Raw genomic sequence first — 23,269 nt, forward strand, 5'->3', positions numbered from 1 at the left:
GTCTGAGGGTGTGGCGACTAAATTAGTTTTTATAAACAAATGGATATGCGTTTACTTTATAGCAATAAATTAATATGAACAAAAATCAAATCTGATATAGTTCGTCTCAGAGCCTGAGGAGTAATCCTACCACTCACTACTGGGACATTCCACCTCAAAAAGCACAAGAAAGAGGATTGACATCCACCATCTCAGATTGTTCTGAATTGTTTCTGTAGTTGTCAACAGATACAATTAGCATTCCTGAAATATTATTTTGTTTAAACATAATTTGATCTCTATGAAATGAAGTTAATTGATTAAACCCACATTTGCCCTTTTCATTTATAAGATTCAGATCATATTCAATAAATGCAGTACTCAACATCCGATTTGGACCAAACATCTTCCTACCAATAAGTAAGACATGAAGAATCCCCCCAAAAGTGTCTAAAGCCACCCAAGGACACCCCAAGCCAATCCCAACAAACAGTATAAGTGCTCTGTTTGACAAGTAGTATGAAGCTGTGGCTTGGAGAATTGCTTCTCCATACTATGTCAGGGAATTTACTAGTGAATTTTGTAATGGAAGTCGCTTGCAATATTTACCATAAAGTAGTAAGAAAGTAACATGTTTTAATCACTAGATGCTGCTGTTCTTGCTATAATGCCACAGTTTTATCCATTTTGCTGGTGTTTATTAAGTAGGTCATAACATTTCGTTTGCAATTTTGGGTTCTAACCAATAGATTTGGCTCATTATAGAAATAAATTGTGTGGTAATCCTCACAAATCAAGCAAGTCCTCCATGAAAGCAATTCAGTTTATCCTTCTCTTAGCAACCTAATGCTTCAACTAGAGGTCGACCGATTAATCGGAATGGCCAATTAATTAGGGCCGATGTCAAGTTTTCATAACAATCGGTAATCAGCATTTTAGGACACCGATTGTGGCCGATTTTTTATTTATTATATATAATTTTTTTACCTTTATTTAACTAGGCAAGTCAGTTAAGAACACATTCTTATTTTCAATGACGGCCTAGGAACAGTGGGTTAACTGTCTTGTTCAAGGGCAGAACAACAGATTTTTTCTTTGTCAGCTCGGGGATTCGAACCACCTGCCTTACATTGCACTCCACGAGGAGCATGTGTGGCAAGCTGACTACCTGTTACGCGAGTGCAGTAAGAAGCCAAGGTAATTTGCTAGCTAGCATTAATCTTATTTTAAAAAATCTATCTTAACATAATCACTAGTTAACTACACATGGTTGATGATATTACTAGTTTATCTAGCGTGTCCTGCGTTGCATATAATCGATGCGGTGCCTGTTAATTTCTCATCGAATCACAGCCTACTTCTCCAAACGGGTGGTGATTTAACAAGCGCATTTGCGAAAAAAGCACCGTTGTTGCACCAATGTGTACCTAACCATAAACATCAATGCCATTCTTTAAAATCAATACACAAGTATATATTTTTAAACCTGCATATTTAGTTAATATTGCCTGCTAACATGACTATATTTTAACTAGGGAAATTGTGTCACTTCTCTTGCATTCCGTGCAAGCAGTGAGGGTATATGCAGCAGTTTGGGCCACCTGGCTCGTTGCCGAGCCTGTGTGAAGACCATTTATTCCGAACAAAGAATGTAATTAATTTGCCAGAATTGTACATAATTATGACATAACATTGAAGGTTGTACAATGTAACAGCAATATTTAGACTTAGGGATGCCACCCGTTAGATAAAATACGGAACGGTTCCGTATTTCACTGAAAGAATAAACGTTTTGTTTTCGAAATGATAGCTTCCGGATTTGACCATATTAATGACCAAAGGCTCGTATTACTGTGTGTTATTATGTTATAATTAAGTCTGATTTGATATTTGATAGAGCAGTCTGACTGAGCGGTGGTTGGCAGCCGCAGGCTCGTAAGCATTCATTCAAACAGCACTTTTGTGAAATGGTTAGCGGGGTGCGCGCTAATAGCGTTTCAATCGGTGACGTAACTCGCTCTGAGACCTTGAAGTAGTTGTTCCCCTTGCTCTGCAAGGGCCACAGCTTTTGTGGAGCGATGGGTAACGATGCTTCGAGGGTGGCTGTTGTCGATGTGTTCCTGGTTCGAGCCCAGGTAGGGGCGAGGAGAGGGACGGAAGCTATACTGTTACACTGGCAATACTAAAGTGCCTATAAGAACATCCAATAGTCAAAGGTATATGAAATACAAATGGTATAGAGAGAAATAGTCCTATAATTCCTATAATAACTACAACCTAAAACTTCTTACCTGGGAATATTGAAGTCTCGTGTTAAAAGGAACCACCAGCTTTCATATGTTCTGAGAAAGGAACTTAAACGTTAGCTTTTTTAAATGGCACATATTGCACTTTTACTTTCTTCTCCAACACTTTGTTTTTGCATCATTTAAACCAAATTGAACATGTTTCATTATTTACTTGAGGCTAAATAGATTTTATTGATGCATTATATTAAAGTTAAAATAAGTGTTCATTCAGTATTGTTGTAATTGTCATTATTACAAATAAGAAAATAAAAATGTTAAAAATATCGGTCTAGGCTTTTTTTGGTGCTCCAATAAATCGGTATTGAAAAATCATAATCGGTCGACCTCCACCTTCAACCCAACTATCTTTGAATTGTCCAACACGTGGCCGCTCTCTGAGAGGACTATCTCTACGCAATTCTTATATTAAAGACTTTTCCTACAAGCCTAAAACTTTGATGGATAAATGGGCTAGGTAAATCAAATGTGGCAACATTTAAAAAATTTAAAAAATATATTTTTTTAATGTATGTCAGTCTTATGTTTTTTAATAAAATGATCAGGAAATGGCTCTATATGTATTGTGATTAGTAACATTAAATATTAAGATAACCCAGTACCAATTAGCTTAATTTCTCAGAGAAAAAAAATAAATGTCAATTAAATAATGTTACAGGAATGCCAATCCTTGTTTCTAACTACATAAACCATTTCTGAACAATCTGATGGTGGGTGGCATGGCTTGCTGAAATGACATGGAAGGACTCTACTGTGAAACACAAATAACTTGAGGGTGTGAAAGTGAGATAAAAATGCTTACATTGGATTAATTTGTAAACACTCAACTTTTACAGAAAAATGAGGATTGTGAAAATCAGTGCTCTTTCACTGCTCTTTGTGTCTTGTTTGGGTCAACATATTGGCCATGTTGGACAGTGATATGAATTAAACTGTGGAGAGTGTATTTATGCGGTGTGTGTGTGCATGTATGTGTTACCGGGCCATACCCATCTCCTGCCTGGTGCTGGCCACGCCCACCCCGTACTTCATGGTGACCTCAGCGGACGCATCAGCACAGTAACCCGTGTTCTCAGCAAAGCCCAGGTAGTTATAGGAACCCATGTTTATTACACCTTCAACCACTTTGCCTGTGTAGCTGTGTGTGAGAGAGAGAGAGAGAGAGAGAGAGAGAGAAAACAGAAAGAGAGAAACAGAGAGAGAGAGAGAGAGAGAGAGAGAGAAAACAGAAAGAGAGAAACAGAGAGAGAGAGAAAGAGGGGGGAACCCAAGAGACAGAGAGAGAAACAGATAAGGCCCATTACTCTGTATAGCTGGGACTAAAAGGAGTGCCAAATGTATTTAACCTTTACTCTGTTCAGCTAAGCAAGTCAACACACATAGTTGACCTTCAACAGTCTCTTGACTGCATGTTTATCAGCCAGACACTATGACATGATGCTAATCACACACACAGCACCAAATCAGAATATAACCGTTTAGTTGACAGTTCCAATCCAATAAATCATGACAAGAGGCCTCAGGTTTTGCGGTTAGTCTAGAAGAACATCTCCTTGTTCTCTCTTCCTCCTCTCCCTCCTGCCCATCTAAGGCTTTTAATACATCCTTCACTATAAGGAACGACCGCTTTTCTGACCTTTGCTGTAGATTAGTGTTGCTATCTTAGTACAACACAGACAGGCTCTTTCAGGGCCTGTAAATACACTGCAGAGTGACTTCCCCTCTGGAACCAGGGCTGGGGGTGAGACTAAGGCGTGGAAGTGGGCAGTGTGAGTAAGGCAGGCTTTTGTTCCAAACAGCTCTACCACACCTGATACCACTCAAGTTAACACTTTATGGGACACCCTGTTTATAACACATTCCTTACAATGTCACACGTCCTAATCGTAGTGCAAACTGAAAGCCATGATTAGTTGATTATTTAGGCCTAATCTGGTGTATTTTTACTGGGCTGGAACAAAACCCTATTCACCAGGCATGGTGGTGCCCTATCTAACCACTGATCTCAGACCAGATGACCCTAACCTGATTCCTAATGCTAAACATTAGACGGCTAATGTTCTCATCTGGCCCTGGATCAGTGGTTAGGACCTTATTTTAGCAACTTTATAGGGCTCTGGTCAAAAGTAGTGCACTATGTAGGGAATAGGGTGCAATTTGGGACATATCCAGTGACTGTAAGTAGCCTTGGCTTGTGCGAGCCCGTTTCTGTAGCGTGAGGCAGCTTGGTGTACAAGTACACCCCCTGGACAGGACACTAGTCTATTGCAGGGCCTTACCCCCAATCTATTTTCTTAAAATGTTGAGTGCCAAGCCAAGTTCCATTTGTACAGTATGGCATGACTCGAACAGGGATCGAACTCCCTACCTTCCAATCTCAGAGCCGGACACTAATCACAAGGCTAGAGTTGGTTTGTCTTGTTTTTTCCCCCTGTAATTATGACACTCACTCAAAGGTCCAGTTGTAGTCAGGTGACACACGTTCCACTAGGTCCACCTTGGCCCCTGGGACACTGCAGATGGGTCGGTTCCAGCTGTCACGGATGCGCATGTATAAGTTCCTGGTGTAAAAGTTCTCAAAGTCCTGGTAAAGTGGGACAAAGTCCTGGAGACGGAACATATGGGAGAGGGAGAGGGGGGACAGGATGAGGAAAAATAAAATATTATTCCCATTTCCTAGTATAGACCACACACATACCGCTCTCTGTTAAGTGACCTGTTACGTCCCACTCCGACATCACGCCAGCCATATTCTGTGTACTATGGCACATTCATCCATATTACACTAAGCATATAGGCTGAGCTCACAGTCAAAGTATAGTCAAACATGTACTGTTCTAATTAGTCTTAATCTCTCCCTATACGCAGAGGTAAACTTAAAGTTTGCACATGACTGAAAAAGCCCCACAGACATTCAGCTTATTTCCTTGAAAGCGTTTTCACTTTCTTCAAACTCAGTGTCTGAGGCAACAAGAGTAGGATATCCTTCAGGCGATAAAGTTAGCTCCTTTCCTCCTCCAGAGGTAACCGAGTGCCAAAACAATGTCCTGAAACTGTTCTTTTACGTGCGGTGAGTGAGTGAAGGTCTGTGTCGTACAATAGGACATAACAACCTCCTTCTCACACTCCTACTTCCTGTTTACTAGTGTATGTCACAATGATTGACTGTTGCGTTACGCCCGAAGTGGTTTTAATTGGTAAAAAAAAAGCTTTCCTTCCTTTTTCACAAACATTCCATCTGAGATCTGAAGAGTTGTTTGATATCCTCCCCAAAATTGGACTTCAGTGCCAAAATAAATGGGTGCATGTGTTACAGTGAATGCTTCCAAGTGTAAAATTTCAATGTCGAAGGTAACCTCCTTTTCTTACCTCAAAAGTAAATAAGTTGAACATAATAACACAAAATGTCACTTTTGAAATATGAAAACATCTGACAACTTCATTCATTCATTTTGAATCCCCTTAACAAATAATGGTGTTGATGAACAAGATGTTATTGTCATTTCCATTAATATCATTTATCAAACAAACAGAGGACAAAGCCAGGTGAGGTGGTCATAATCGTACCCTCTGCTCCTCCCTCTCGCGGGCAACGTGACACCTCTCGATCTTCCAGTCCCGGAGGAAGTCTCGGAGGTATCCGAAGATGGTGAGGATGCCGTAGCCCATGTAGGTGAGGACCGCCACCAGCATGGGCGTTTCCTCAAAAGACTCGATGAAGGGACGACTGTACAGGCCCAGGCCGCTGCTGCCATTACACGCGGTGTGCTGCACCTGGGGGTGGGGGGGCAAGGTGATTTACATTGACATTTTAGTCATTTAGCACGGTGTTATCCAGAGCCACTTACAGTTAAGTGCATTCATATTATGACAACTGGGTAAGACCGCCACATATCACAGTCAGTAGCTAGGTTTCCATCCAATTGTCGACAGATTTTCAGGCAAATATTTAAAAATCTGCACAAAAACAATATGCGCATTTTACCACCAGATGTGTTTCCATCAAATTGACTTGTTGCGGCTCAAAGGCTGTGCGTGGTGACGTAATGCACATAAAAATAACAGTTGTGTTTAAAGTCTCATGTACCAAATTCAAATGTAAGTTAAATGAGTTTCCAATCGCATTTTCAACTCTACTAATGGTTTTGTCATAAGAAAAATGTTGCGGCATATAGCGAATGTGCCCACTCTGGGCTTGGCACGTGTGCTCTAACCAACAGCTCGCAGATAATGTGCAGGACAGGTAGCCGACTACATGATGAGATTATTATGGACATAAGAGCAAGAACAGTTTTTTTTGACAAACAGCAGCCAAACTTCCATCCTCATGTAACCAGAATAAGACCCTCTATGTATTGGAAGGGAGTATCAAGCTCATCACCTTGCACTTTCACCACCCTGTGACATTCATCATAATGTATTTAATTTGTAGCCTAATAAACCTGAGAAGTCGTAGGCGGGAGGACCACACAACATACCATCACGTGACTCCAAGTTTACGTCGATATGATGCTTATTATATATCAATATTTGCATAATAGTGTTTCCACTGCCATTTCTCACATCCTTAATTTTACAAACACAAAAAGATCCCACATTGTCTAGCATATTTTGTTTTGTCGACATTTGGAAAGTTTACCAACAATTTGGCTATTTCCATCAGGCCTGTCGTGATATTCTTTAGCATGCGTGTACTTTACTCACATAAAAAGGTTCGATGGAAAGCTGGTTATAGTAACCGGGTTCACTCAATAAAGTAGGCTAGTTATCAGCACAGTCAGTGCTAGTAGTAAAAGGCAAGTGTTAGTGTTATTCTGGGTTTTTGGGTGATGGTGAGATGAAGTGGTTGGGATGGAGGAAATGTCAATTCAGTTAAATTACCTTTACTCATCCCTAAGGGGTAATGTCAACAACAACAAAAAACATACTGTAAAGGGTCTTTCCTTTTGATTCCAATCACTTTTTGTCCATACCCCTGTTGACTTTAACAAAACGTCCATACATATTTGCAAAGAGTTTGGTTTGCTTTTTGATATCGTCCAGGCCCATTCACTGTAAATGACATGAGTTTAATGATCTGGAAATGTGAAAGTCTCACAAGTGCGGGTAATACACGTATTTCAAAGCACTTGGATCATAGTAATAACAAGCTGTTGCACGTTTTGTATAAAAACATAGAAGGCATGGCTTACATATCTCTCCTAAGGTCTCACATACACGGGACATACACTTTTCAAAGCACTTGCCACCATCTGATGTCTTTAACGCATGCAAAAATTTAAATTAATACTTGTCTGGCAGCTGGCACCGAGGTGTCTCTATAACCTAATTCCTGGTCATTCATATGACCATTTCTGTGTGTTCCCATCATCACCGAACAGAATTTTAGTTCAGTAAGTGGTGACTAGTCTATGTGGTCAGTGAATATTATTACAGTGTTACCACTGTGGGGAAGAGGAAGTGAGATATTCAAAATAGGCGACAGAAGGATACTATGGGCTAGCTATGTTTTTACACTGACCATATGTAAAGCACTGTTGCTCTGGCTATCAGATTTGTGAGTCAAATAAAGGGAGGGGCTGCTCCATGACTGAGGGTGTTGTTTCTGAGCACTCTCCAAGCAGATACGACACTCCTAACCAACTCACATGAATCAAACATCTTGCCAATGAAATAAATCAAAACAACGAAATGCTGCCACTAATCTACGCCTGGATTATTAAAACAAGTAGGCATGCATTCGGCATTCCCAGGGCCAACCGTAGGTCAAATGTATGCATGCATGACGGACGCTTTTATCGCTTTGGATAAGAGCATCTGCTAAACGGCTTATGATTATTAGGGCTGTATTCTGCTACGCTCCTCTTTTTAATAAACAATCTACAGTTGAAGTCGGGAAGTTTACATACACTTAGGTTGGTGTCATTAAAACCCGTTTTTCAACCACTGTTAACAAACTATAGCATTGGCAAGTCGGTTAGGTCATCTACTTTTGTGCATGACACAAGTCATTTTTCCAACAACTGTTTACAGACAGATTATTTCACTGTATCACAATTCCAGTGGGTCAGAAGTTTACATACATTAAGTTGGCTGTGCCTTTAAACAGCTTGGAAAATTCCAGAAAATTATGTTATGGCTTTAGAAGCTTCTGATAGTCTAATTGACAGCATTTGAGTCAATTGGAGGTGTACCTGTGGATGTATTTCAAGGCCTAACTTCAAACTCAGTGCCTCTTTGCTTGACATCATGGGAAAACCAAAAGAAATCAGGCAAGACCTCAGAAAAAAATGGTAGACCTCTACAAGTCTGGTTCATACTTGGGAGCAATTTCCAAACGCCTGAAGGTACCACCTCCATCTGTACGAACAATAGTACGCAAGTATAAACACCATGGAACCACGCAGCCGTCATACCGCTCAGGAAGGAGACGTGTTCTGTCTCCTAGAGATGAACATATGTTGGTGCGAAAAGTGCAAATCAATCCCAGAACAACAGCAAAGGACCTTGTGAAGATGCTGGAGGAAACAGGTACAAAAGTATCTATATCCAGAGTAAAAAGAGTCCTATATTGACATAACCTGAAAGGCCGTTCTGCTCCAAAACCACCATAAAAAAGCCAGACTACGGTTTGCAACTGCACATGGGGATGAAGATCATACTTTTTGGAGAAATGTCCTCTGGTCTGATGAAACAAAAATAGAACTGTTTGGCCATAATGATCATCTTCATGTTTGGATGAAAAAGGGGGTGGCTTGCAAGCCAAAGAACACCATCCCAACCGTGAAGCACGGGGGTGGCAGCATCATGTTGTGGGAGTTGCTGCAGGAGGGACTGGTGCACTTCACAAAATAGATGGCATCATGAGGGTGGAAAATTCTGTGGATAAATTGAAGCAACATCTCAAGACTTCAGTCAGGAAGTTAAAGCTTGGTCGCAAATAGGTCTTCCAAATGGACATTGACCCCAAGCATACTTCCAAAGTTGTGGCAAAACGGCCTAAAGACAACAAAGTCAAGGTATTGGAGTGGCCATCATAAAGCCCTGACCTCGGTCCTATAGAAAATTTGTGGGCAGAACTGAAAAAGCGTGTGCGAGCAAGGAGGCCTACAAACCTGACTCAGTTACACCAACTCTGTCAGGAGGAATGGGCCAAAATGCACCCAACTTATTGTGGGAAGCTTGTGGAAGGCTATCCAAAATATTTGACCCAAGTTAAACAATTGAAAGGCAATGCTACCAAATACTAATTGAGTGCATGTAAACTTCTGACCCACTGGGAATATGATGAAAGGAATAAACGCTGAAATAATTAATTCTCTACCATTATTCTGACATTTCACATTCTTAAAATAAAGTGGTGATCCTAACTGATTTAAGCCAGGGAATTTTTACTAGGATTAAATGTCAGGAATTGTAAAAAAAAAAAACTGAGTTTAAATGTATTTGGCTAAGGTGAATGTAAACTTCCGACTTCAACTGTATGTGATTGACATACAACAGTCAACTTTTCCATCCAAAGATGAGGGCCAGTCTCCCGGACACAAATTGCTAGTTTAAGCCAAGTCCTGAACTAAAAGCCATTTCAAATGAGATTCTCCATTAAGCATACTTTTTAATTCAGGGCTAGGCTTAAACTGTGTCAGGGAAACCGGACGTTAAAGACAGCACTACTTTTAGGCTATTACCTCTTGTCTTATTACCTCTTGTCCTCTTGTTATTTCATCTCATGAAACATGTTGCATATATATTTTTGTTCAGTGTATATCTGTTTGAAATTGCTGCGGTCAATTTGTAGTGTACAACTTATAAATATCTGTTATGGACCCCAACCATTAATGTAATTAGGGACAGCTGGCATAGCCTATACAGTAAATCAAATAAAAGTTTATTGGTATGATAGGTTAATATGTGAGAGACATTTTTACACACACTGCAATACTGAGGTTTGAAACACATACAGGAGTGGCCTTTGAGTCTTTCCATTGAAAAATCAAGCCCCACACTGCTTTGCAACCACATGTGACTAGTCATGCTTCTCTCTCCCATACCTCAGAGGCTAGCAACAGTGACATGCACATGCACTACAACCGGCTGGCCATGCCTTCCTCCTGGCTACTCCAACCGCGGACAACAGCTCCACCCCCCCCGCAGCTACTCGTCTGGACCCTCTATTTCTGAAACTGTCCGCCGCCATTGTCGCAACCCTTATTACCAGCCTGTTCAACCTCTCCTTCGTATCATCTGAGATCCCCAAGGATTGGAAAGCTGCCGTGGTCATCCCCCTCTTCAAAGGGGGAGACACCCTGGAGCCAAACTGTTACAGACCTATATCCATCCTGCCCTGCCTATCTAAGGTCTTCGAAAGCCAAGTCAACAAACATATCACTGACCATCTTGAATCCCACCGTACCTTCTCCGCTGTGCAATCTGGTTTCCGAGCCGGTCACGGGTGCACCTCAGCCACGCTCAAGGTAGTAAACGATATCATAACCGCTATCGATAAAAGACAGTACTGTGCAGCCGTCTTCATCAACCTTGCCAAGGCTTTCGACTCTGTCAATCACCATATTCTTATCGGCAGACTCAGTAGCCTCGGTTTTTCTAATGACTGCCTTGCCTGGTTCACCAACTACTTTGCAGACAGAGTTCAGTGTGTCAAATCGGAGGGCATGCTGTCCGGTCCTCTGGCAGTCTCTATGGGGGTGCCACAGGGTTCAATTCTCGGGCCGACTCTTTTCTCTGTATATATCAATGATGTTGCTCTTGCTGTGGGCGATTCCCTGATCCACCTCTATGCAGACGACACCATTCTGTATACTTCTGGCCCTTCCTTGGACACTGTGCTATCTAACCTCCAAACGAGCTACAATGCCATACAACACTCCTTCCGTGGCCTCCAACTGCTCTTAAACGCTAGTAAAACCAAATGCATGCTTTTCAACCGTTCGCTGCCTGCACCCGCACCCCCGACTAGCATCACCACCCTGGATGGTTCCGACCTAGAATATGTGGACATCTATAAGTACCTAGGTGTCTGGCTAGACTGCAAACTCTCCTTCCAGACTCATATCAAACATCTCCAATCCAAAATCAAATCTAGAGTCGGCTTTCTATTTCGCAACAAAGCCTCCTTCACTCACGCCGCCAAACTTACCCTAGTAAAACTGACTATCTTACCGATCCTCGACTTCGGTGATGTCATCTACAAAATAGCTTCCAATTCTCTACTCAGCAAACTGGATACAGTTTATCACAGTGCCATCCGTTTTGTTACTAAAGCACCTTATACCACCCACCACTGCGACCTGTATGCTCTAGTCGGCTGACCCTCCCTACATGTTCGTCGCCAGACCCACTGGCTCCAGGTCATCTACAAGTCTATGCTAGGTAAAGCTCCGCCTTATCTCAGTTCACTGGTCACGATGGCAACACCCACCCGTAGCACGTGCTCCAGCAGGTGTATCTCACTGATCATCCCTAAAGCCAACACCTCATTTGGCCGCCTTTCGTTCCAGTTCTCTGCTGCCTGTGACTGGAACGAATTGCAAAAATTGCTGAAGTTGGAGACTTTTATCTCCCTTACCAACTTTAAACATCTGCTATCTGAGCAGCTAACCGATCGCTGCAGCTGTACATAGTCCATCGGTAAATAGCCCACCCAATTTACCTACCTCATCCCCATACTGTTTTTATTTTATTTACTTTTCTGCTCTTTTGCACACCAGTGTCTCTACCTGCACATGTTCACCTGATCATTTATCACTCCAGTGTTAATCTGCTAAATTGTAATTAATCACTCCTATGGCCTATTTATTGCCTACCTCCTCATGCCTTTTGCACACAATGTATATAGATTTTTTTCTTCTACTATGTTATTGACTTGTTTATTGTTTGTTTACTCTATGTGTAACTCTGAGTTGTTGTCTGTTCACACTGCTATGCTTTATCTTGGCCAGGTCGCAGTTGCAAATGAGAACTTGTTCTAAACTAGCCTACCTGGTTAAATAAAGGTGAAATTTTAAAAAATTAAATCAGCTTGGAGTCAATTACCAGACCATGCATTCCCGTCCCTCCCACTCTCCGCCTTACGCCTGGGAAAAGGAGCTAGTGTAGCTACAACAAGTAGGCCTAGGTTAAATCCTTTATTCATTTCCTTGTATCTAAGATCTGTTTGTGATGTCTTGGCAATGCCTTATTGAATTGTCATACCCTAGTTGGCAAGACATCAGTATCAGGGCCCCAGTGTTTGACTTCCAATGCAATGATGTAACTGGAATGATGAGATCGATGTTCTTCTTTTATGTTTAGGTTTGATTATTTCCACTGCCACACTGTGTTCGATCTTGTCTAGCCATCTTGTCTCAAGAGGACCACAATGGAAATAAGTCCCAGATTTTATTATGTGTTATCCTCGATGATTTTATTCATGTGCATGTATGGCTTTTAAGTTTTATGTGTGCTTGTTTTTTTAAGTGGTCTAATTAATAAACTAAACTAAAAATGCTCTACCTAGAAGATCACACAGTCGGTTGAGCATGGCGCTTGTAACGCCAAAGGTCGTGAGTTTGATTCCCGCTGGAGCCAATGTATGCACGCATGACTAAATCGCTTTGGATAAAAGTGTCTATATAGGGCAAGACATTGATATAGCCAACTTGATAGAATTGTCTCTGAGAATTTTAATTTAGAGCCATCTTAAAGATATGTTGTTGACTCATGAAAGAGATGTTATCGAATTTGCAATACACTAGGCTAATTAAAATTAAGTCTGGATCAAGGGGTGGAAAATTAATGAACAGCGCCCTGTTCCTCTGCGTTCCCTCTATAGAGATGGGGAGTTAGGGAGTCGGGGAGTACAGGCTAGGGAGTTGGGGAGTACAGGTATAGGGTTGTGACCAGGGACTAAAACTTACTTTTTTGTATACCAGACACTGTGGCAGGTAGAATCTTTTTATTTATTTTTTATTTTAACATCTACCAGCCACTCAGATCTTTTCCCAGCCAAATGTTTTCCCCGCCATAATGTCACACACAAAAACAGATGAGCACGTTCAGTAATGTAAAAAAAAAATAATGTATTACTAGTAAGACTTAAATGTAATATTCCGTGACAAACATTTTTCAGCTACCCCTTTAAGGTTATCTTGGTAACGGGGCCACTCAGGTCTTCACATATGCCTGTGAGAATTTCACTAGAAGGAATCCAGCTTTTGACTAATTAATGATTTGACATTTCATATCAGGTTAGGAGAATTTACGCAGTAGGTTAGGAGAATTAATTTAAGGTTAGGAAAGGGGTTAAGGTTGATTTAACAATAATTTTGTCAAAATATTTTTTACATAATTACATCAAAAAAACAAACGGATGACCGTGCTTTGTAATGTTTCTAAAAGAAGTAATGTGGTATATTGCTCAATTTCATTTCATTTTTTGTGACCTGAGTCTTTTAAATCTACACTGAAAAAAATAATAAAGTGCAACCTGTCAAGTGTTGGTCCCATGTTTCATGAGCTGAAATAAAAGATACCAGAAATGTTCCATATGCTTATATCTCAAAGATTTTTGCCACAAATGTTTACATCCCTGTTAGTGTGCATTTCTCCTTTGCCAAGATAATCCATCCATCTATCAGGTGTGGCATATCAAGAAGCTGATTAAACAGCATGATCATTACGCGGGTGCACCTTGTGCTGGGGAAAATAAAAAGGCCACTAAAATGTGCAGTTGTGTCACAACACGATGCCACAGATGTCTCAAGTTGAGGGAGCGAGCAATTGACATGCTGACTGCAGGAACGTCATTCGCTGCATGAGACAAATGGTGGTCCCAACAGATACTGAAGGCTTTTCTGATCCACACCCCTACCTTTGTTTTTATTAAGGTATCTGTGACTAACAGATGCATATCTGTATTCCCAGTCATGTGAAATCCATAGATTAGGGCCTAATGAATGTATTTCAATTGACTGATTTCCTAATATGAACTGTATCTCAGTCAAATCATTGAAATTATTGCATTTATATTTTTGTTTAGTATAGTGGATTTGGTATTCAGACCCTTTGACTTTTTCCACATTTTGTTACGTCACAGCCTTATTCTAAAATGGAATAAATGCATGTTTTCCCTCATCAATCTACACACAATACCCCATAATGAAAAAGGGAAAACAGGTTTAGACATTTTTGCAAACCTATTAAAAATAAAAAACAGAAGTACATAACTATTCAGACCCTTTGCTATGAGACTCGAACTTGAGCCCAGGTGCATCCTGTTTCCATTGACCATCCTTGAGATGTTTCTACAACTTGATTGGAATCCACCTGTGGTAAATTCAATTGATTGGACATGATTTGGGAAGGCACACACCTGTCTATAAAAGCCCACACAGTTGACAGTGCATGTCAGAGCAAAAATCTAGCCATGAGACCAAAGGAATTGTACATAGAGCTCCGAGACAGGATTGGGTCGAGGCACAGATTTGGGGAAGGGCACCAAAACCATGATTGAATTCTTTGGCCTGAATGCCAACATCACGTCTAGAGGAAACCTGGCACCATTTGCAAACATTTCTAAAAACCTGGTTTTGCTTTATCATTATGGGGTATAGTGTGTAGATTGATGAGGTACATTTTTAGAATGGTGTAACGTAACAAAATGTGAAAAAAGTCAAGGGGTTTGAATACTTTCTGAAGGCACTGTACACTCCTGTCCCCTAGTAACCGGCTGGTATATAAAACATCCGCCATGTAGGCTGTAGGGGCATGCCGCCCCAAAAAACAAACTGGGAAAATATGCGTACTGTCTTAATAAAACACAACTTTCAACAAACCATGCTAGAGTGGATAATGCTACTTCCTGTCGTTGTGCATCGCGTTCAGCCAGGGGTAAGCAACAGACTGCTGCAACCTGATTGGCTGAATGTGGTGTGCAACATCTGGAAGTTGTCAGAAAATCCAAAACTAGTGGTGGAAAACATTATTTTATTAAGATAGTATGCATATTTTCCCTGTTTTTTTTCAGATGCCTTTGGAGCCTGAATGGAGGATGTACCGGGAGACAGAGTGTATTACCGTCTGTATAATGCAGGACACCAATGACAAATGACGTGAGGAATAGCAGCACCATCAGGCGGCAGCAGGGCTACACCCAGTTAAGATTATACTCAACATCTTCTAGAGAGAACACTGATGACGTCATACCCCAAAGGCCAGCAGATGGCAATATTGAGTCGTTTCATCTTACCATCCAAAGGGAATGTATTTTTATTTTTATTTATATTTTACCTTTATTTAACCAGGCAAGTCAGTTAAGAACAAATTCTTATTTTCAATGACGGCCTAGGAACAGTGGGTTAACTGCCTGTTCAAGGGCAGAACGACAGATTTTGTACCTTGTCAGCTCGGGGATTTGAACTTGCAACCTTTCGGTTACTAGTCCAATGCTCTAACCACTAGGCTACACTGCCGCCCCTGCAGCTTGCTATACACTCGTATCCCCCGTGGACCAAATGTACATAAAACATTCTCCATTAAGGCTGCAAAGGCGTCAATTTCCTACTTAATTCAATTTTATGATGAGAAGGTGTGAAAAAAAACAGGGAAAATATGCATACTTTCTTTATGAAACACCATTTTCCACCACCATGCTAGAGCAGTTAATGCTCATCCCGAAATTAGCGCATCACATTCAGCCAATCAGGTTTCAGCATTCTTTTATTTAGAAACTTTCAGTTCAGGGCTGCGGACAAATGCGAAGTAGACAGCCCTCACCCCTCAACCCATCTCACCCCTCAACCCATAAAGGGGTTAAGTACCTTGCTTAAAGCCATAGACAGATTTTTCAGATGGCTAGCTAGCTTTATAGTTTGGTTATTTATTCCAATACATTTTGAATTCCCAAAAATACGTTTATGTAGTGTAGCTAGCTAGTTCCGTTTTATAGATTCATCACAATGAGTCTGAGCCACATTGAGCATCATATTCCCATTATATAATTTTGTTCACACACATTAGGTTGTTTTTCAATGTTACTTTCAGTTTTCTGCAACAGTCTGCTGCTAGGAAGACATTTGAAGTAAGAATTTTTTCCAGCACAGACAAGCAAGTGCCTAAGTTGCTATGGTAATGAGCCATCCCTTAAAGGGGCAGCTGAACATTTGTCTCACCTAATGATTGTGCTTGATTGAGCATGGATCCATCCTAAAATATTTTATTAATGAACTTTTAGTAATTTCTTATCATTAAAACACTCAAATTTGTATTCTCTTAGATGTATTTGTGTGTTACATTTCTTCTTAGGAGCAAATCATGAACTGCTTGTAAAAAATGTCAAAATAAAGTATTGAACTATAATACTAAATAAGCCATACTCAGCCTTCGTTGATTCAGTTCTATACCTGTTCATCTCTTTTTACTATTGTATCTAAATGATTTATTTTAACAAACATTGGTTGAAAGACAGGTCATAAAAATGAAATTATGCAATATACCCCATTACTTCTTACAAGTAATACATTTTTTGTTTTAGAAAAACAGAAAGCATTCTCATTCTTTGAGTGTGTGTGTAATTATGGCAACATTTTTATTTTATTTTGGCTGGTAAAATATCTGAGTGGCTGGTAGATTTAAAAAATATATTTTTAAATCGTTGATGGTGGACCAAAAAGTGAATTAGTTACGCAACATCCAGGACTAGTATTAATTACTCTAGCATGGTGGTGGAAAATGGCAGAATGTGATACGCTAATTTCGGGACTAGCATTAACTTCTTTAGCATGGTGGTGGAAAATGGTGTTTCATAAAGAAAGTATGCATATTTTTGGGCTTTCTCACCATTAAATGGAGTTAAGGAGGAAATCAATGATTTTGCAGCCTGAATGGAAAGTGTTATGTACGAACCGGTTCACAGCGGAAGCGAGTGTATAGCTGTGATTCCCTTTGGACGGTAAATGAAACAACTGAATTGCGCCATCTGCTGGCCTTTGGGCTAATGGCATCAGTGATTAATTAAATTATTGTTGACATTGTAGCTAGCTAACTAGTTGTTTGTAAAATATAAAAGGCTAGGTGGAAAAGCAGCAAGCTGGCTACACTGCAGATATAATTAGCTAACACTGGGATGTAACGTTACCAATGAAGGCTGATGGGAGGAGCTATAGGAGGACGGGCTCATTGCAATGGCTGGATTGGAATGAATGGAACGATATCAAACACATCACACACATGGAGACCCCATGTTTGATTCCATTAATTCCATTCCAGCATTAGAATGAGCCCGTCCTCCTATAGCGCCTCCCAACAGCCTCCACTGAACGTTACATAATGCTAACGTTCCATTATTACAAATCTACTTTGATGAATAGCTAACGTTAGTTAATAAACCAACTAAAATAGTTGGCAACAACTGTCATATGTCCAACTTACTGAGCTAGTAGACTCAGTAACGTTGGCTTCAGCTTGCGGGCAGTTGTTTAGCTAATTCAAATAGGTGTCAGTAACGTTAAAGCTAACAAAATCGTTTAGCTACATTTCAAAACACATCAAGCTAAATACACATAACGTTAGCTAGCTACATTGCTAACAATACTGATTTTCAGCTTGGTGTTCTCGGTTATTCAGATAAGCCTCACCACTTCCACACCATCCATCCATTCTCCATCCATACAGTGCGCTTGGGCCTCACCTTGTCCTCGGGATAGCAGTACATCGGCTGCTGATGATGGTAATGGTGATGGTTTTTTATGAAACCGTTTCTGCCCGGTTTAACGCCGTTCTTCACTCGGTGACAAACTTGTCCATTGGCCGGCTTGTTCGCGGAGCTTTCGGTCATCCTTGCCTATGATTGTGGAGGCTACAGTAACTTGCATGTATCTGGCTAGCACAGAATGGGGAACTCGTTTTAGGTGCCTGTCCGGGTTGTGCGCTCGCAAACCCACCCAAAAATCCACAACGAGGACACAAGGGGTGTGTTCAGTAAGACAGCACGATGTTCAACCTTTAATTCAACATAACGGCTATAACTGTAACTTGCTGAACGAGTTTTGCGATTTCAAATGGTATCCCCCGTATTGATCAGGCCACACCCACCAAAGAGTAGCAGACGTACCTCAAATGATGTTGAAGGACGGTACGCACCGTTTTGGGGAAACGTCTTGTTCAGTATTAAACCATCACGCAACGTAGCAATCGTTGAGATGAACTGAATGCAACCCCTGAAATTCCAGCCGCTGCAATACCGGAAATAAACGCCCCTAGCAACCAGCGTCAGCCTATGGTATTGCGGCATTCAAGAATGGGTGCGGTTTACGAGCCATCAGATAAGAAAAGGGAGTGGTCCTCTGTAGTGGAAATGAACTGTAGTAGCCTCTACTGTTTGGGCTCTCTGACATGTGACATAGGTCTCACCTGTTCCCACGGTGTGCTAAATTACGTGTTACCCGAAATTTGAAATTGACCAAGAGCTTGAAATCAGATATTCTTGTAAAATTCTGAGTGGTTGCCTTGCAAATTGATTACACACTAAACATAATTGTTAACATAGTTGGTGTCAATAGTTAGGTTTCCATCCAATTGGCGACAGATTATCGTGCAAATATTCTTCAAGCCGCATAAAAACAATATGCGCATTTTCCCACCAGAGATATGTTTCCATCAAATTTACTTGTTGCGGATAAAAAATTGTGCGTGATGACTTAGTGTGCATAACTGACATTTGCTGTTAAATTCTGATGTACCTAATAAAAATACAAGTTAAATGGGTTTCCATTTCATTTTCAACTCTTCTGATGGTTTTGTCACGACAAATGTTGCGTTATATAGCGAAATTGCCCTCTCTTGGCAGCAGCTAATGGAGATCCCTAACAAATACAAATACTCTGGTCTTGGCAGATGTGCTCTAGCAAACAGCTTGCAGATACAGTGCGGGTAGGCTACCAACATTTTCATTATGGATAAGAGCAAGATTATTTGTATTTGTTAAATGGCAGCCAAGCATCCATCATCTTGTCACCAGAATAAGCCCCTCTATGTATTGGAAAGGAGTATCAAGCTCATCACCTTGCACTTTCACCACCCAGTGACGTTCATCATAATGTATTTAATCTGTAGGCTAATAAACTGCGTGCTCTCCTGAGAAGTCGTAGGCGGGAGGACCACCCAACATACCATCACGACTCCAAGTTTACTTCAATATGATGGTTATTTTATCAATATTTGCGCATAAAGGAGTTACCACAATTTCTCACATGATTAATTTTACAGACACAAAAAGATCCCACCTTGTCTAACACATTTTATTTTGTTCGATATTTGCAAAGTTTACCGACAAATGTGATGTTTTCATCATGCCTGAGCATGACATTTTTTTTATCCAACATGTACTGTACTTGCATAAAAAGGTTGGACCAGGTTTTTATTTGTATTTTTTTAATGCAGGATACAAAAATTCAATTCAAGCTAAACAATGGATATATAGTGTTTTGCAACAAAACAAATTGTGAAAAATATGAATTGAAAATCTGAGGACAGTAATATTTTACAGACACATAAAGGTACCCATAAGCATTATTTTCTGAAGAAAAAACACAAATGTGAAACAAATAAACTCTTCAATTGTATGATCACTTATTTAATGATCATCACAAAATGTTAAGCTACTGTACAGTAAAATTAATACTAACGTCACAAACCTTCGGAGCTTTAACGGCTCACTGTGGCTTTACCTCTGTTCTGATTCCAGATTTTTGGCCTCACTCACTCACTCACTCACTGTGTGTGATAAATTCCAGCTCCAGTAGAACCGTGTGTGTTGTCCCGGGAGGAGGGCAGCTGTGGGAAGTTTATTCTGCACTGGTATTTTGACAGCCACGTCCAGGCCTGCAGACCCTTCATCCACAGCAGCTGTGAGAGCAATGCCAACCGCATTCTCCACTAGGAGGCCTGTGAGGAGTGCTAACCTTGGGGAGGACACAGATACACACACGCACACAACACACACACACGCACGCACACACCACACACACACACACACACACACACTGTAACCTATTGTGCACACACACACACACATATGTCTATACAGGTAACTGCCAAAATAGGATCAAGTTTTCATCCAGCCTTTTATGCACTGTTTCTGCGAGAGCTGTTGGCGAGAGCACATGTGCCAATACCAGAGTAGACACAATCGCTATACAAAACCATCAGTAGAGTTGAAAATGCTATGCAAACCCATTTCTTTGTATTTTTTTTATTCGGTACATGGGCATTTAAACGTAAAAGTAATTTTTATGTGCACTACATCATCACGCACAGCCTTTTATCCAAAACAAGTCAATTGGATGGAAACACTTATCTCGTGGGAAAATGTAGGCCTAGATGCGTACTTTGAATAACATTCATTCTGGCAGAGTGCCATGCATTCCTTAGAGCATTTCATAACCACAGAGCCCCACAGTGGAGGTAACATAATACCCATAAAACCTTGCGGTCAAACAAGGAAATGGTTCAAATAGTTTTTCCACCATTCATTTTTTATAAGTTTTTATAACAATATAAAGCTATCTCGGACAAGGTGACTTTTATCAAGATATTCCTCTCTATTTACTCTCAGATTTGAAAATGCTAATTAGCATCAAAGTAGACATCATGCAAGACTACAAATCCCTGCAAGCTCCTGCACGTCATCTCTAGCTGACGCCTTTGCTAACAGGTTGTAACGCTCTTCGTCGGGCGAAAGAAAGGAGGACCAAAATGCAGCGTGATGATTATCCATTTTAATAGAATACTTTAACAACAAACAAATGAACAAAGACAAAACAGTCCCATACCGTGAACACAAACACTGGAAACAGGAACAATCACCCACACCCCACAATACAAAACAGGCTACCTAAATATGGTTCCCAATCAGAGACAACGATTAACACCTGCCTCTGATTGAGAACCATATCAGGCCAAACACATCGAAACAGACAAACTAGACATACAACATAGAATGCCCACTCATATCACACCCTGACCAAACAAAACATAGAAACAAACAACATAGGTATTGTGATAAATATAAAAGTCACCTTGTCCTCGGCAGATTTCCACAGTTATCAAAACATCATGTGTTTTACACAAAACACAGCCCTTATTAAACATTTTCTAAAACCCCTTACGGGAAAAATGAATGGTGGAAAAACGATTTGAACCATTTCCTTGTTTGACCGCTAGGTTTTATGGGTACTATGACTCATACTGTGGTAGTTTATAAAGAAACAGCATTCTTGAACCTACGTTTTTCCCCATAGATCGAGTTTACTCTTCATTTCCTGTACTTTGGTTGAACTGTCTGCAAGGTATAGGGACAGTATACGTTATCATAACCTAGGCTCAATTAAAGCAATATTCTATTTATTTTGTGATTTCAAACATACCCAGCCATAAGGTGAAGTGATCACTGTATGCCTGATGGTGTCTCTCTAACATCATCTATATGGAGAGGCTTCCTCACGTCTCTCTCTCTCTCTCTCTCTCTCTCTCTCCTCTCTCTCTCTCTCTCTCTCTCTCCTCTCTCTCTCTCTCTCTCTCTCTCTCTCCTACTGTCTCTCTCATACTGTTTCGGAGAGACTGACAATGCCCCATGTTAGAGGATGATAGAATATCACACACACTGACCTCTAATTCCTATTTCACATCATATAGGGTGACCCACGGTCAAACCACTATGCATAGATTTGCCTTTGAAATGTGGTCCCCCCCCCCCCTACACACACACACACACACACACACACGCACACGCACACGCACACGCACACGCACACGCACACGCACACGCACACACACACACACACACACACACACACACACACATACACACACACACACACACACACACACACACACACACACACTCACACACACACACACACACACACACACACACACACACACACACACACACACACACACACACACACACACACACACACACACACACACACTTCCCCCTTAGGCCTGTATTTTTAATGAAATTGTTCTCATTGTCATGGTGAGCTTGCTGGACTGAGGCACATGAGGAGAAAACAACACACTCCTGTTCAGGAAAGATAAGGACCCGTGTTTTACTTTCCATGTGTTAAATGATTGCTGCCATTATTTCTTTCCTATTTGGGCTCTTAATGGTTTATATTCCAGGCCACTGCCCCCTAGAATAGCATATCTATCGCTGCGTTAATGTACTATGCACCATATCTCCTGGCAGGGCAACCACAGCAGATTGTGGTTTATATCTAATATCAAGGCTTACTCTAGGTTAGCTAACGCTATCATGGGTAACAATGTTCTATAGAGCTATAAGTGTGGTGTTTACTTCCTACTTGTGAGCACTGCATTAGAGTGGAGATAGCGCCCCCCACTTCTCCTCCCTTCTCCGTCAAAGACAGGGTAGAACCTTCATCCACACACACACACACACACACACACACACACACACACACACACACACACACACACACACACACACACACACACACACACACACACACACACACACACACACACACACACACATGCGCAGACACAAACATACGTACACACAAACATAGACACACACATGCACGCATGTATACACAGATTTACTCTAGGGGATGCTCTGAAATGGTGGGCAGAACCAAGGTTAACATTTTGATGATGGGGATTACTAGGTTAATATTTGCTTATGCTCAGGGGTCAATTCAAACCCAGATCAAAGATAAGGAAAATGCGCCTTTGGAGCATACCCAGATCTGTGCTATTACTTGACTGCGTCACATGATTCCCATCCCACTTCAGCATCCAGACAGGTTAACGATCTTAAGCCACGCCATTTCAAAAACAATCCCCTTTATCTCCCTTCTTCTTTCTTAGCAAAGCAACTCCGATTTTAATTAAATAAGTGATAATAAAAACACACACAAAAAGAGAAAGAAAAGGAAAGGAAAAAAGGAAAAAAACAGTTG

General features: G+C 40.8%; 1 protein-coding gene across 1 annotated transcript in view; it reads right to left on the reverse strand.

Moving 5' to 3' along the window:
• sptlc2a (serine palmitoyltransferase, long chain base subunit 2a) overlaps nt 1–18,459 on the reverse strand; it is a 56,271-nt gene extending 37,812 nt beyond the window's left edge. Inside the window, exons 1-4 of the mRNA XM_020487531.2 lie at nt 17,971–18,459; nt 5,853–6,059; nt 4,736–4,890; nt 3,275–3,423 (exon numbers count right to left, since the gene is read on the reverse strand). Of these exons, the coding sequence (XP_020343120.1) occupies nt 3,275–3,423; nt 4,736–4,890; nt 5,853–6,059; nt 17,971–18,117 (658 nt within the window). The 5' untranslated portion in view covers nt 18,118–18,459. The remainder of the gene's footprint in view (nt 1–3,274; nt 3,424–4,735; nt 4,891–5,852; nt 6,060–17,970) is intronic.
• Between the last annotated feature and the right edge of the window lie 4,810 nt (nt 18,460–23,269).

This window comes from Oncorhynchus kisutch, linkage group LG7 (assembly GCF_002021735.2).
Source record: "Oncorhynchus kisutch isolate 150728-3 linkage group LG7, Okis_V2, whole genome shotgun sequence".
NCBI classification, from domain to species: Eukaryota; Metazoa; Chordata; class Actinopteri; order Salmoniformes; family Salmonidae; genus Oncorhynchus; species Oncorhynchus kisutch.